Source organism: Phaenicophaeus curvirostris, chromosome 10 (genome assembly GCF_032191515.1).
Source record: "Phaenicophaeus curvirostris isolate KB17595 chromosome 10, BPBGC_Pcur_1.0, whole genome shotgun sequence".
Taxonomy (NCBI): Eukaryota; Metazoa; Chordata; class Aves; order Cuculiformes; family Cuculidae; genus Phaenicophaeus; species Phaenicophaeus curvirostris.
In genome coordinates, this window is record NC_091401.1 from 14,299,293 (window position 1) to 14,313,262 (window position 13,970).

At 41.9% G+C, this 13,970-nt stretch overlaps 1 protein-coding gene across 1 annotated transcript in view; it reads left to right on the top strand.

The window, feature by feature from the left end:
* The first annotated feature begins 9,848 nt into the window (after window positions 1–9,848).
* SLC25A36 (solute carrier family 25 member 36) overlaps window positions 9,849–13,970 on the top strand; it is a 31,436-nt gene continuing 27,314 nt past the window's right edge. The window contains exon 1 of the mRNA XM_069865359.1: window positions 9,849–9,951. Within this exon, the coding sequence (XP_069721460.1) occupies window positions 9,911–9,951 (41 nt within the window). The 5' untranslated portion in view covers window positions 9,849–9,910. The remainder of the gene's footprint in view (window positions 9,952–13,970) is intronic.

Genomic DNA, 13,970 nt, shown 5'->3' on the forward strand with positions numbered 1-13,970 from the left:
ATTTTGCCAAATGTATTTTTAGTGTATAAATGCCAAGTGCATTTTTGGGTTGCCACTCATTTTCTCCTGAAGTTCATCTTAAATATTTGACAGCATTTGCAATGTCATTCCAGCCTGCTACTCTGAAGCACTGCTAGTGTGTAGGCATTCCCTGAGCATACTACAAACTGCCACCGTAGTTTGTAAAAAGGCTGTTTTGGCCTTGTTTCTTGAACACCTTCTCAGTAGCTGAAGACAAATCACAAGGCATTCTGGTGGCGATTTTGAAGTCTCTCGTCAGCCTTGAATGTTTCACCTCTAATGATATTACTGATTCGACCACTTGTGGTGAATACCATCACACTTGACAGATGACACTCCTATTTCTAAAGACTTTGGAGTTAAGCTGCTGAGCAAGTTTCATGTAGGTAGGTCCCTCTAGCTGACTTAGCTGACTTTCCCTCTAGCTGATGGCTTAACATCTCACCAGCATGTGTTAAGAGAGGCAGAAAGGTAGCTACAGTTAAGCTCAGTTAAGACTGAGGTACACTATTCGGTATAACGAAAGCTCTAAAAACAATGACAGCAGTGTGCCCCCAGCTACTAGAGTTTACTGACTATCCACAGTGCCTCTTTCCTTCCTTATAGAACATGAAAATTACAAGGGCTTTTTTCTGTTCTGGGTCTTGCCCTAGTTATCTCCAAGTAAAAACTGAAGAGCTACCTCACACTATGTGGGGTGACAGTGCACAGACTGGCAGCTGTGAGGGTCAACAAACCAAGCAGCACATCTGTGGAGAGGTGTTATGCAGCACATGGTACACTGGTGTTACTGGCATCCTCTGCTGCCAGCATCTGCACACTGACAAGAGGACAGAGTAATTTCCAAAGTAAGTACACACTTTCTCCCACTTAACCTGTGAAGATTAATCACTTAGTTGGCCTTCAGAGTATAGTTCCATCAAACATAATTCTGTTGAAGCACTGAGAGTACTGCAGATTACATAACTGCTGTCTGTGAATCTCCAAGTTGCTTGCGAACAACTACATCCTTAAGCACAATTTAAAACTTCCATGACATTGTGGCAAATCTACTTCAATGCATTTAAGGCTAAAATATATTGCTCAGTATTTTGAAGATGTTTCTTACTCCTCATCTTGTAACAGTTGCTCTACTTCTTCCGTTCTTCTGGGCAGGCTCCAATCAAGGGGACTTGTTGTTGGTGCAACAGCTACTCAACTTGGCTTCCAGAAGGGCAAAGTGAGAACAAATATGACAGCTCTTCCAGCTGCTACTGTCACCACAGGACCACAGCAGTAACAGAAAGGTGGAAAGCAAGAATAGACGTAAGTGCCAAAATATCAGGTGTTCAGAATCTTAATTTTGTGTTATAGGCTGGAGTGAACCATATCTTTTGGTTAAGTACTTTTCTACCAGCTCTTCTGGAAGTTAGCAGAACTTCCGACATCTAGAGAACTTGTAGTGAAATATCTATGTAATATTAGGCAATTTAAATAGGCTTGACACACCCTGATTAGAAATCAAGCAATGTAAACTGCTACAGGGGTAACGCAGCATCATGTCTGTCTCATCCTCAGAAGTACTTAATAAATCATGTTACAAGGCAGAGAGAAAAAAACCACAATCTAGCTGGCTGGTTCTCTAGGACAACACTGCAACAGAAAAATGGACCCCTCGACCTCCCAGATCGTCTAACATGCCCAGAGCGTAATGTTACATAGCAGAATCTGTCTTGTATTGATCATTGGTTGTTGTTTCTACTAGGTCTGTGACTGGAAATGCACAGCTAAACTGGGACACTATTTCCTAGTTCATCTTCCTAAATTGTGCCTCCAATTTTCATCAGCAATTCAGTACTAGGCTAGGTATGCTAATATTTACAATCCACCTCAAACAATTTTCAACCTTTTATCTGGCTAGTAAGTTTTCTTGAGGTTGTTTTGCAATACAAACAGAATCCCCCTCAGCATACTAGATCCCTACTTTCAAGAATTACTCTTGTTGATAGCATTAACATTTATCCCTTGTAGACTACTCTTGGCCAAAACATTACAGCCTGCTATTTACCAGTGCCAGTTATCTGCAGATCTTCATTTTCACCTTGAATCCAAGATCAGTTTACTATTTCTGAAGACTAAGATCCCTTCAAGGGAGCATGTATGATACATAACAGAGAAATAAAAACAACTTATATGTCATATGCACGTGATTTGGTCTAGGTTGAATTAGAAAGTACATAAGATATCTGACTTTAAAAGTCACTTTGGAAATGACAGAATAGCCTATGAATGGAAGATTTAAAATTATGATTACCGACATCTGGCTTTGTAAACTTTACTGCCTTCTCCATCATCTGAAATTCACTCTGCTTGCTTAATCCCAGCACTGATTTTTTTATACTTACAAAAGAAAGAATTAGTCCTTTACCTTAGACTGACTATAAAAGGGGAGGTGGATTTGTTAGGAAGATCCAGATATCTATCTGCAAGTTACCTTTGTTGTGTTCACTCAGCCCTTGACTGTTCCTAGCTGCATGCACTCCGAGAGCTTGGTTTTCCACAGCACTGTTCTACTTTTATGTTAGCATAAGAGGTCATTAATAGGGCTGAAACATGGACAAATCTTTAGTCCCATTGTCACAAAAAGACAAAACATTAAAGAAGGAAGTTATAACAGAACAACAATCTGAACACTTACTTTAAAAAAAAATAAATCTACTTTAACTCCCACTGAAGACAGCACCTGTTAGGTATGAGATATCAGTACTCCTCAGTTTGCCTGCTCATAGCCCTGACCAATGCCCAAGTGACTGGAATCAGCATACTGGTGAATAAACTTTTGTCCTGCTACTTGAGGCTACAGCAAGCAAGCAGAAACCTGCCTGGTGACCGTCCTCTGCTTTCCTACCTCTGCAGCTCTTCTGTGCTCTGTTTGACCTAGAGGTGAAAAGAAGCCCACAAAGAAACAAAAAACTCATCCTTACATTCAGCCAGTCCTGAAGGCCCAGCACAGCAGCAGCTTTAATCTCATTTTGCAGAGCTTTTCAGTGCTCCATCAAGTGAGATGGGAATAGAAGGTAGCATCTCTTTTCACACTAGGCTTTTGTAGGTGGTGGCAGCAAGATGCCACTGGTTTTAAGAAGAATTTACAGGTGCTTAGTGCAATGGAATATTAGTCTACAAACATTATGACTGAGTGGGTCAAAATTGGTGAGTATTATGCAGGTAGCTTACATGAAATCCAGCTACAAATGATTTTCCAGAAAAGTGCATGTGTAACAGGTTCTAGCATCACATTTTCTATTGTTTTCCATTAAGACTGCTGGCTCACATTCAGTTGGCTGTCAACCAACACCCCCAGGTCTTTCTCCTCCAGGCATTTTTCCAGACAGACTTCTCCTAGTCTGTAGCACTGCATGGGGTTGTTGTGCTCCAAGTGCAGGACCTGGAATCTGGCCTTGTTAAACCTCACCCCACTGGTCTCAGCCCAGCGGTCCAGCCTGTTCAGATCCCTTTGCAGAGCCTCCTGACCCTCCAGCAGATCCATGCTTCCACCCAGCTTAGTGTCATCTGCAAACTTGCTAAGGGTGCACTCAATGCCTTCATCCAGGTCATTGATAAAGACATTGAACAGGGCTGGACTCAGCATTGAGCCCTGGGGAACCCCACTTGTCACTGGCCTCCAGCTGGAGTTAACTCTGTTTACCACCACTCTCTGGGCCCGGCCATCCAACTAGTTTTCCACCCAGGAGAGTGTGCGCCTGTCCAGTCCAGAGTCTGACAGTTTCTGAAGCAGAATGCTTTGAGAAACTGTGTCAAAGTCTTTACTGAAGTCCAGGAAGACTACATCCACAGCCTTTCCCTCATCCAGTAGGCAAGTCAATTTATCATAGAAGGCGATCAGGTTTGCCCTGAAAAAAAAAATACATGCAACAAAACCACACATGAGAAAGATGCAACCATGGTATTTACCAAGTCTATTAGACTACAAAGCAGTGAAGGATAAAAGGATATTAACACAAAACAGCCTAACTAATAAAGGACAAAGGATAAATACTGTGATTTCAACCCACAGAAAAAAAGGTATCATTGTTGATCAAGATACTTAGGGGATGGCACGCTTGGGTTCCATTCAGAGCCTGAGGAACTGGAAGTGTCACATAGTTTGAGGTTTACTCAGTTTTATTCAAATTGAAGTATTTACTTCACACGTGCTTCAAAACCAACTTTCATTCTGAATGTTGAACTCATCCTGATATAAATGGAACAAAACCCACTGCTTTCTGTAAAGCAGGTTTGAACCTTAATGTTTTCATTCAAAATCTACACTGTGCTTTCTATAAAATAAGTTTGAACACAGAAGTTTTCCCTGGTCGTGTCTGTGACATATTGGATATAAATATAGCCAGTGGTTTGACAGCTTGCACTAAAACTAAACCCACACTCACATTTAAGAAAGGAAAAGGCTGTTGCACTTGAATGTATATAAACCTTCAAGACCATGGTAGTTCTCACTGGTACATATTTCCATCCTATAAGATAGACATTTTGCTTTGCCTAGCTGATTTAAAGGGTAATTGGAGAAGCCAGGTAGCTACATACAATGCTGGAAAATAACTTTTGGACATGCCCACTCTGTCCTGTGTGTATTACAGTGCAAGGAAGGAGAATAACTCTGGGCCCAGAAGTGCTACATGGCTGACTGAAACGAAAATCTCTTGCATTCAGATGAATGAAAACATCAGAAATGTTCTTAATAATATTGCTGCTGAAAGCAGTGGAAATTCAGTCATAGCCTCCTTCTGTAATGACATCCACAAGAGGGGAACGTAAGGTAGAGTTCAAATGTAAAGATTCCCTAATAGGATACCTTTACAATACTTAATCTGCTGGAAAACCCAAGCCCAATATCTGTGGTAGCTCTTTAAGGACATACACTTTGTACTAACACCGGCCCTGCCGTAGAGCATCTATGGGTGCCAGCTCCAGAAAACTGTGCCTTTCAGCAGGCACGTTCTTCTTCCACTCCCTGTGCAGTGCAGGATACACTCCATCTTATCTCTTCTGAAAGAACTGAGAACCCCATGTATGCTTAGGACACGTCCAACCAAGTGTGACTTCCTGAAGTACTGATTTGTAATATTTAAAGAAAATATGCTGTATTCTACCAAATGAAAAGTGCTCTGACAGTTTCTCAAATCATGTATGTTGAGTTCCTAGAAATAAAGAATACTTAAAAGGGGAACATTTAGTGGCCGCAATTTTCTGAATAGTCTACATTCATTCATTCATTCATTCTTCTCTATGCAGTTATATTAGGGAGACTAAAACAAGCAAATAAAAACTTAACTTCAGAGCCTGAATTCTGAGCATCCATAATTTTTAATTCTGCACATCTTATCATTCCTGAATATATGCACTTAAGAGGAATACCTTAAGACACCTCCTCTAGCTTTTCATGATGACTGGATTGAAACAGAGCACAGCGCATGTGATGGTCGTTTGAAGAAGGCATAATATAGATTAGGAAATGGTGGTTCCCAGGAATTAAAAACAACCCAGCATACCACAACTGTGCCTTTCACTGTGTTTTGAGCAACTTCTGTAGATTGCCTTGGTCAAGGGAAGTTCATTTCTTCTATCTCACTACTCAGCATCTCAGGGCCAGCAAGTTCACAGTAAATGGAAGCCTTTAAAGTGCAGCTTGCCTCTGGCTCTAGCTCACAGGAACACCACAGGCCATACACATCATGCATTATTCACAGAAGATTCCCTGAGTCATGGCTGTAGAGGAGCTCCGTGTTGCTGTTTTCTGTTCCTCAGCCTCAGTTCTCCATTCACAAACATGAAAGGGGTTTTGATAGGCTTTCTTTTCATTCATGCCAACTTGAGGGATTTGTCAGAGACCAAAGGATCCTATCTACTTTTCAAGTCCCCCGGGGATACAAATTTCCCTCTCTTCACATGTGCATTTAATGTATACACCCATTACAGCATGGCATCAATAAATAATTTTGTCTCACAACAGGAAAATTTCATGGAAGGTAAAACAAGTGGATTAAAATGGTTCAGAATCAAAATTCTCAACTGAATAAACCTTGTTTTGAAATTTCTTGAAAAGAAAAAATATATTTCTGTGAGCTTGGTCAGAAAATGGAATAATATATAACCTAGGTAAATAGAGCATGTAAGAATGTTAAATATTTGAAAATAGGGTGTTTAACATAAATATTATTTCACAGAGGAGTTGTTTTCAATTGTTTTATGAAAGTTAACCTTGACACTGGCAAAAGATAGCAAGTGTTTGTTTAACAAATAGCAAAGGGCAAACAAAGCCACAACTACATTAAATCTGTTATCTGTTTCAAATGCAGAGTTATGTGCTCATTTCCTGTACATTTTAAAGTTCTGTTATGCGATCATACAAATATTAGAAAACCAGGTCATTATATCCCTAATAAGAGCAAGAATCCAAAACAGTAGTTCAGAATAGAAAGACAAATGCAAGATTTAGAAAGCAAATTGAAAAACAGCAGCAGAAATTTTGCTGTATGGGGAAAATATATCATCCCACCTTAAGCTCCTATAAAAGAACAGAAAAAAATAGCTGTATCAGGAAAGGTACAAAAGTTCTTCTATTGCTCTCTTTTACACAGAAAGCCATTGATGAAATCTAAGAAAGGATGTTTTCTGCTTGGACTACAGGAGAAACAGTGCAGCATATGCTATATGGATGGTATCCTTAGAAAAATCCAGAGCTAGGAAACATAGAAACAAGTGCTTAGTTTTTGTCACACGTTTTTCTCCTTATTGCAAGTTTTTTGAGTCCTATTGCCTGCCTTAGTTACATTAAGCAGGTAGGAAAACTAAGTCCAAAACCTAACAGTTCTTATTTTTTTAATTATTATTATTTCTAAATAATGAGGATGTAAAAATTACAGAGGATTCTATAATTTTATAATGGGAGAATTACTCAGGTTTTGCAATAAAATTCAAGGAAAAAAATAGATATTTAGAGAGACTCAGATGAATCGATCTCTTGAAAGCAGAACCTCATGCAGTTTGGACATTTTTATTTACATTATAGGCTCTCAGATGTGATCCCATGTATTATTTCCTGTCCACTCTTACTTCTCCCTGATGGATGAAAGGGGAAATGCACTCTAAGAATCCATATCCATCAAACATTATGGAATATGTGGCCCAGCCAGGAAGTCCAACCTAGCAAGGAGAATAGAAGAAAAAGTGGTGTTAAAGACAGCTCTCAAGAAATACTGCAAAATCATTCTGAATCAGAGTCCTTCAGACGTTTAATAAAAAATGATAATATTTCAGTTTGGGCCTTGTAAATATTTCAATGGAATAGGTAAAATTTACATAAATAGATATGTATTTTTTAAAAAAATTACAATTATTCTAATAATGTAAATAAAATGTTTCAATAGGTCTACTTATTCTTACTACTCAATAAGCATTAATAAAAATGATCTAATTACAGTTTTTTATTTGTCACAGTGTGAGCCATAAGTGCCAGATTAAGTTAATAGCTCCCAAATTAGGAGTTCACCTATACAGAGACTGAACAAAGCAGAGTCTGCTATTTAATCTTTTGAGTTCACTGGGACATGTGCTCACTAGAAGGCATCACATGGCCTGCAGAAAACCCATCTTCTGTTCCCACTTCAGCTACTGACGGAACTGGAAAAAATATGGACTCATGACCTCAAATAAAGTATTTGGCACATGGCCCTTCATCTTTCATGCAGCATTTAATGAAACCACTGGTAGAGTTTCCCAGAATTCTCGAATTACTTGAACTATTATAATTACTCTGAATATATTTACTCTTTCCTATGTGACACCTTGTGTCAAGCTGCACATGACCTTTTCTCACCTTTTGAATGTAAACGTGTCTCATGTATGTACACTACAGGTTTCCAAAAGTCTTGTCTGTCTTTCTGTTCTGGAACAATTCTCACTCATTTGTTCACTAGTTTCAACTGCATAAGGTAGCAATGCAAATCATTGTCCTAATTTTACTTCTCTCAGTTCACTCTAACTACTTTTTAATTCAGCAACTCTACATTTCATGTTTCTCCAAGCTTTCTCCCACCCAACCTCCTCCTCAACTCCCATCACTCCTGCAAAATTTCACACTATATTCCTAGTTTATTTGTGTCTCCCAAATAGCTGCCTGGAGGAGAAAGACCTGGGGGTGTTGGTTGACAGCCAACTGAACATGAGCCAGCAGTGGCCCAGGTGGCCAAGAAGGCCAATGGCATCTTGGATTGTATCAGAAATGGTGTGACCAGCAGGTCCAGGGAGGTTATTCTCCCTCTGTACTCGGCCCTGGTGAGACCACTCCTTGAATACAGTGTTCATTTCTGGGCTCCTCACCACAAGAAGGATGTTGAAGGTCTGGAGCAAGTCCAGAGAAGAGCAACAAAGCTGGTGAGGGGGCTGGAGAGCAGGCCTTATGAGGAATGGCTGAGACAGCTGGGGTTGTTTAGCCTGGAGAAGAGGAGGCTGAGGGGAGACCTCATTGCTTTCTACAACTACCTGAAAGGAAGCTGTGGAGAGGAGGGTACTGGCCTTTTCTCCCAAGTGACAGGGGACAGGACAAGAGGGAAGGCCTCAAGCTCCACCAGGGGAGGTTTAGGCTGGACATTAGAAAAAATTTTTCATGGAAAGGGTCATTGGGCAGTGGCAGAGGCTGCCCAGGGACGGGTTTAAGGGACGGCTGGACGAGATGCTGACAGGCATGGTTTAGTATTTGATAGGAATGGTTGGACTCAATGACCCAGGAGGTCTTTTCCAAACTGGTGATTCTATGATTCTATGATTCCCACATCAGCCCACCTTCTCAGAATAAGCTGTCTTGTTCTAAGAAATGACTGCATCAAAATATATGCTTGTTTTATTAATACAGACATTAAAAAATGTTGTGCTACTATGAAACAGCTCTTTATATTTTGGAAATACTCTGCATGTGTTATGTGGACAACCTGTTGCAGTGCCTCAACACCATCACAGGAAAACATTTCTTCCTAATATTGCATCTAAATGTCCCCTCTTTCAGCCTAAAACTCTTCCCCCTCATCCTATCCCTGTACGCCTTTGTAAAAAGTCCCTTCCCATTTTTCCTGTAGCCCCTTTCAGTACTGGAAACTGCTCTAAAGTTTCATTGGAGTCTTCTCTTCCCCAGGCTGAACAACCCCAACTCTCTCAGCCTCTCCTCGCATGGGAGGTGCTCCAGCCCTCAGATCTCCATGGCCTTCTCTGCACTCATTCCAACAGATCCACGTCCTTCCTGTGCTGAGGGCTCCAGAAGTGAACGCAGGGCTCCAGGGCTCCAGGCTCTTCCTGGAGATGAGAAGGCTCCAGGGAGACCTTAAAGCAGCCTCCAGTGCTTATCAGGGCCGCAGGAAAACTGGGGAGGGACAGGGACAGGATGACGGGGAATGGCTGCAAATTGGAAGGGGGAAAATTTAGACCAGACATTTAGGAATAAATTCCTCACTGTGAGAGTGGGAAGGCTCAGGCACAAGTTACCCAGGGAAGTGGTGGCTGTCTCCTGCCTGGAGGTGTTCAAGGCCAGGCTGGGTGGAGCTTTGAGCAACCTGATCCAGTGGGACTTGTCCCTGCCCATGGCAGAGGGTTGGGCTTTGATGTCCCTTCCAACCCGAACCATTCGATGACTCATACCCTCTACGAGCTCCCATCGCTCACCGCCTTTCCAACTCGCTCTAGCCCCGCCCCTTTCTCTCTAGCCCGCCCATCTAGCCCCGCCCCTTCCTCTCGCCCCGCCCCGGAAGTCGCACTGCCGCCCAGCCCAGCCCCGTGCAGCGCGAGGCGGAAGCGCCCGGAAGCCTCTCCGGCCTTCCTTTCCGCCCGGGTGCAGGCGGCGAGGATGAGCCAGAGGGACACCCTGGTGCACCTCTTTGCCGGCGGGTAGGTGAAACACCCCCACTTCGCGCCGCGAAGGTGATCTCCCGGGGGCCGGGGTCTGGCCGGGGGCCGCCATGCCTGGGGGCTGGGGAGGGGGTGCCTGTCAGCCTGGGGTGCGGGTGGTGGAGGTGTTGGGGGGGAGGTTTCTTTTAAAAATACGTCGCTTCCTGCGGTCACCTTTCTAGTATTTATCCTTCGTTTGGTGTTTCTGTGGTGAAGCAACCTGAGCCTTCCTTGCGTGGGTTTTCCACCCTTTCAGAGATGCTCCGCAGGCTGGAAACCATAGGGTGTCCCGAGTTGGAAGGGACCCACGAGGATCATCGAGTCCAACTCCCTGCACGGGACACCCCAACATAAACACAGTGTGTCTGAGGGCGTTGGCCAAATGCTGCTGGAATATTGTCAGGGTTGGTGCTGTGACTGCTTCCGTGGAGAGCTGTTCCAGTGCTCCACCACCTTTTCTTAATATCCAACTTAAACCTCCCCCAGTGCATCTCCCTGCTATTCCTTTACATCCTCTCCTTGGTCACCAGAGAAGAGAGATCTGAGCCTGCTCGTTCTCTTCCCTTTGTGAAGAAGCTGTAGAATGTATGAGGGCTCCCCTCAGTCTCCTCTTTCCCAGGCTGAACAGACCAAGTTACCTTAGCTGCTCCTCATACAGCTTCCCCTCTAAACTCTTCGTCAATTTTGTGACCTGTGGACACTTTCCAGTGTAGCTGGTAATGCTAATGTAGAAGGTCTCCTGCATTACTTGAATACATTTCAACACGCTGGTGCGTGCTACTCTCTGGTGAGGTTATTGAGATGGTCATGCAGCTTTCCATCCATGAAGACAGAGGAAATTGAATGGAAGATGATTGCTAGAAGTAAAGATGTTGCCTTTGTAGCCTTGGTTAGGTGTGAGGTAACTCTTCTGGATTTGCAGGCATTAGTCTGTCTTCATCTCTGTAATGCTTGGGATGTGTGCACTCTACACAGCTGTTGGTTCCTCCAGGGATCAAGTGGGAAGAGCCTGTAGCTTAAAAGAGCAAGCTGTTCGCCTTAATCATAACAGCATATTTGGTTAGCGAGTGTGGCTGTGCGGAATTGGGAGAAGTAACAGACTGAGAACATATTTTTACATCCCAAAGAGAGCTTGAAGCTTGGATTTCAGTTTGTACTCATTGACTCTGGGCTGGGTGTTTGAGGTAGAATGAGAATGTAGTTTTTATTCTGAGCAGATCTGGCCAAGTTGGATACGCAAGAGCACGTTCTCTGCTTTTGGCAAACTTCACAGACTTTCACTGTTACACGTCTGATTCAGTGCTTATGTGGGTGCTCTTATCACCCCTCTGATTTCTGGCACCCTGCCTAAGAGAGGGATTGTGCAGCAGGAGGCCTGGGATGTGGTAATGGGTACTTTCTTATTCAGAATCCATGTCCTTGTAAACATTCAGAAATGCAGTAGGAGTGCTGCCTTACTGTAGCGCTTGAACTGGGTAACTCTGCGAAGGGGAGGTTAGTAGGAAGAATCATTTGTGATAATAGTCAGGTTTATAAACTTGAAACTTAAGACGAGATCAGGATTGCTCAGCTCACCTTGTTCACTGCTGTTCTTCGCAGAGAAGTCTGGTCTATGGTTAGCTGCTGGCCAGTTAGGTCAAGGGTTATACTGGAAGGAAAACGCCAAATGCTGTTTCCTCATGTGCCAGCCACGTGTTTCTTGTAACTCTAGTTCAGCAGAGCTACCGGTGTATATTTGGTGACGTTTAGCAGTAGGAAGGTTATTCAGGGTCATCTCATGACTTCTTGTGAGCGTGGTGGACTGCGTGCAATCTTCAGTCTTCAGTGAAACTTAAAAGAGAATAGAAAAAAAACTTGTTTTCCTTTAGGTTTCACTAGAAACTATATGAAAATGGGGTTATCTTGGTCTCCTGCCTTTTTTTGTAATATCCAAGTTCAGTCTTCAATTCCTGCTTTCTGTAATGAGACTGTAACTGATGACATTGCTGTTTTAGTAATGTATGTGGGGCTGGCCTGGATTTTTTCTGTGGCTGCCTAGCTTGTTTTGAGGCGATCTCAACAACAGCTGTCAGACTGTAACACTTCCTGGCTGTTAAAAATTTACATTGGGAGATAGTTTCATGTTTCTAGTAATTTTCTTTACTTCATTCCTTTTTTCCCATCGCTACATGCTTATCGCTTTCTGACAGGTTTGAGAGACACTTCAGAGTGCTGCCCACTGGGGCAGTGATGGTGAGGGAATTACTCAGCAATCACTTGCTTTATTTTTATACATTTTTTACTCAAGTAGTTTCATTTTTAAGAATCCTGTCTCTATTTCATTACTGCATGTTAATAAAGCCGATGCTTTGTCACAGGAATACTGATTCTAAGTTTACAAAGAAGTAATTTAGTACTCCTTTAGGAATGATTTTTTTATGTGGTCTTAGCATAATTATTGAAATGAAGTGTTGTATTTTTTCTAGAACAGACAACTCCAATGGTTTTGCTGGACTAGTTCAGGCGTTAGCCAAAACATCAACGAAGGTCTGCTTTTTTTTATGTACAGCCCCTCCCATGCCATGATGGAGCTCTTGACCTCTTGATAGGGTGTTCTCTGAAGGTGTGCATGTGAAAATAACAGCGATCTCATTTAGAATCAGCCAATACATAGCATGGGAAGAGCATCACATTCACAAGAAATAAAATAAGGTGGAAAAATAAAGAATTTCCTCTCAATAAAAAGAGGTTTATCACTTTAAGTACTCTTTACTTAAAGAAAAGCAGTTTTATCTGATAGATTTTTGTAAACAATAGGTTCTGTGCAGGAACTTAGCTGTCACCTTAGCACATGCGTAGTTTTCTATGCTATATTCAAAGCTGTTGTTGTGCACTCTGTACTGAAGAGTAATTGAAAGGCATGTACTTGAATTGACTGATAGCATACCTGGAGTTAAATTTCATGCTGTGGCATGTTTGAAATCACTTACTTAACTCCTGTTTTGTCACGATGCCCCTGTTTGTCAGGATCTGTTGCCACAATTCTATTTGCTAATGCTCTCTTCCTCCTGTGAGAACAGGAACCAGCTAGATGGCTGGTAGTGCTGGATCCTGGTAAAAATCATACTTTAGGTGAAACTCTGGATTTCCCCAAAACTCCTTATTGCCCTCAAGATACTTGATTGTGTTGCTCAGAATTGGTGTTTTGGGAATCAGACTGTAAATCTGTTTCCATAGCTTGTTTTTCCGTTTCTTAGTCAGATATCAATTGTTGTCATTCTAGTCAGGGAGTTACCAGTATAAACTCAAGAGCTTCTATTCCAAACCAAGGGAATCAACTGGGCATTCTGTGTCCTTAAATTATAAAACAAAAATTATGAGGTCTCATGATGAGAATGTGAATTCTGGATGAACATTTTAGCTCAAGTACGTAAGTTATAATATAACATGCTTTCGTAGTAATTAGACTACTTGCATCAACAACAACAAAAAAAAAGAAGCAGTAGAAAGACCTTAACGTGTGTTGCTTTATAAGGAACACTAATGTGTTAGCTGTATCTCCTTGCAGTTATAATTGGTACATCAAGTGAAAATGCAGGTGTTGGCTGCCAAACTAATTTCTAGGCTTTCATGACTGGTTTCTTATTTCTAGAAATCTTAATTCAATAATTCTTTATCATACAGTCTTTCATCAGGATATGCGAACTTCCCTGGCCGTTATTTCCTCAGTTAAAGGAGGGACTCCTTTGTGTTAGGAGCTGTCTTTCTGACTCCAAGGTTGGACATTATCAGGTTTACTTCTTAATTCTTTATTTACTCTTGGTGTTATTTGCAGAAATCTTGTTATTTTCTAATTTTGAGAGGTAATACAGAGAGGAACCTACTTGTCCCGATTGTATAACCATCTCAAATTGACCTGTTATTTAAATTACTCTTTGTCTGCCAGAGGTCCTTGGCAAATCCCTGCAGTGGCTGGAATAGTTATCAGAAAATGTACTTAAGATAAATGCTTGAATTATTTCAAAAGATTGACGCTGTTG